Here is a 2,322-nt window from a genome sequence, read left to right on the forward strand (position 1 = left end):
TGTAGTGTTTCAGTCTGATAAACGTGGTACATCTCATCAGATGTGGGTCCAGATCATAGCTGGATAGTTTTATTCTGTAGTGTTTCAGTCTGATAAACGTGGTACAACTCATCAGATGTGGGTCCAGATCATAGCTGGATAGTTTTATTCTGTAGTGTTTCAGTCTGATAAACGTGGTACATCTCATCAGATGTGGGTCCAGATCATAGCTGGATAGTTTTATTCTGTAGTGTTTCAGTCTGATAAACGTGGTACAACTCATCAGATGTGGGTCCAGATCATAGCTGGATAGTTTTATTCTCTACAAAGTGTTTCAGTCTGATAAACATGGTACAACTCATCAGATGTGGGTCCAGATCATAGCTGGATAGTTTTATTCTGTAGTGTTTCAGTCTGATAAACGTGGTACAACTCATCAGATGTGGGTCCAGATCATAGCTGGATAGTTTTATTCTGTAGTGTTTCAGTCTGATAAACATGGTACAACTCATCAGATGTGGGTCCAGATCATAGCTGGATATTTTTATTCTGTAGTGTTTCAGTCTGATAAACATGGTACAACTCATCAGATGTGGGTCCAGATCGTAGCTGGATAGTTTTATTCTGTAGTGTTTCAGTCTGATAAACGTGGTACAACTCATCAGATGTGGGTCCAGATCATAGCTGGATAGTTTTATTCTGTAGTGTTTCAGTCTGATAAACGTGGTACAACTCATCAGATGTGGGTCCAGATCATAGCTGGATAGTTTTATTCTGTAGTGTTTCAGTCTGATAAACGTGGTACAACTCATCAGATGTGGGTCCAGATCATAGCTGGATAGTTTTATTCTGTAGTGTTTCAGTCTGATAAACGTGGTACAACTCATCAGATGTGGGTCCAGATCATAGCTGGATAGTTTTATTCTGTAGTGTTTCAGTCTGATAAACGTGGTACAACTCATCAGATGTGGGTCCAGATCATAGCTGGATAGTTTTATTCTGTAGTGTTTCAGTCTGATAAACATGGTACAACTCATCAGATGTGGGACCAGATCATAGCTGGATAGTTTTATTCTGTAGTGTTTCAGTCTGATAAACATGGTACAACTCATCAGATGTGGGACCAGATCATAGCTGGATAGTTTTATTCTGTAGTGTTTCAGTCTGATAAACGTGGTACAACTCATCAGATGTGGGTCCAGATCATAGCTGGATAGTTTTATTCTGTAGTGTTTCAGTCTGATAAACATGGTACAACTCATCAGATGTGGGTCCAGATCATAGCTGGATAGTTTTATTCTGTAGTGTTTCAGTCTGATAAACGTGGTACAACTCATCAGATGTGGGTCCAGATCATAGCTGGATAGTTTTATTCTGTAGTGTTTCAGTCTGATAAACGTGGTACAACTCATCAGATGTGGGTCCAGATCATAGCTGGATAGTTTTATTCTGTAGTGTTTCAGTCTGATAAACATGGTACAACTCATCAGATGTGGGTCCAGATCATAGCTGGATAGTTTTATTCTGTAGTGTTTCAGTCTGATAAACGTGGTACAACTCATCAGATGTGGGTCCAGATCATAGCTGGATAGTTTTATTCTGTAGTGTTTCAGTCTGATAAACGTGGTACAACTCATCAGATGTGGGTTCAGATCATAGCTGGATAGTTTTATTCTCTACAAAGTGTTTCAGTCTGATAAACATGGTACAACTCATCAGATGTGGGTCCAGATCATAGCTGGATATTTTTATTCTGTAGTGTTTCAGTCTGATAAACGTGGTACAACTCATCAGATGTGGGTCCAGATCATAGCTGGATAGTTTTATTCTGTAGTGTTTCAGTCTGATAAACGTGGTACAACTCATCAGATGTGGGTCCAGATCATAGCTGGATAGTTTTATTCTGTAGTGTTTCAGTCTGATAAACATGGTACAACTCATCAGATGTGGGTCCAGATCATAGCTGGATAGTTTTATTCTGTAGTGTTTCAGTCTGATAAACGTGGTACAACTCATCAGATGTGGGTCCAGATCATAGCTGGATAATTTTATTCTGTAGTGTTTCAGTCTGATAAACGTGGTACAACTCATCAGATGTGGGTCCAGATCATAGCTGGATATTTTTTATTCTGTAGTGTTTCAGTCTGATAAACGTGGTACAACTCATCAGATGTGGGTCCAGATCATAGCTGGATAGTTTTATTCTGTAGTGTTTCAGTCTGATAAACGTGGTACAACTCATCAGATGTGGGTCCAGATCATAGCTGGATAGTTTTATTCTGTAGTGTTTCAGTCTGATAAACGTGGTACAACTCATCAGATGTGGGTCCAGATCATAGCTGG

At 39.5% G+C, this 2,322-nt stretch overlaps 1 protein-coding gene across 1 annotated transcript; it reads right to left on the reverse strand.

Moving 5' to 3' along the window:
* Nucleotides 1–278: 278 nt before the first annotated feature.
* LOC120040176 lies at nt 279–2,020 on the reverse strand. Its single transcript, XM_038985423.1, has 2 exons — nt 1,926–2,020; nt 279–1,621 (listed from the first exon to the last, which is right to left on the reverse strand). Exons 1-2 carry the CDS (start codon nt 1,993–1,995, stop codon nt 279–281), a joined length of 1,413 nt encoding a protein of 470 aa, XP_038841351.1. The 5' UTR covers nt 1,996–2,020.
* Nucleotides 2,021–2,322: the final 302 nt, after the last annotated feature.

Source organism: Salvelinus namaycush, unplaced genomic scaffold, assembly GCF_016432855.1.
Source record: "Salvelinus namaycush isolate Seneca unplaced genomic scaffold, SaNama_1.0 Scaffold3313, whole genome shotgun sequence".
In the NCBI taxonomy this organism is placed as follows: Eukaryota; Metazoa; Chordata; class Actinopteri; order Salmoniformes; family Salmonidae; genus Salvelinus; species Salvelinus namaycush.

Bases quoted from the DNA above. Each gene is read 5' to 3' on its own strand.
- LOC120040176 (XM_038985423.1), bottom strand. From the start codon at position 1,995: ATGAGTTGTACCACGTTTATCAGACTGAAACACTACAGAATAAAACTA. The intron at 1,622-1,925 runs ATCTGATGAGTT...ATCTGAACCCAC, and splicing joins CAGCTATGATCTGGACCCAC to ATCTGATGAGTTGTACCACG.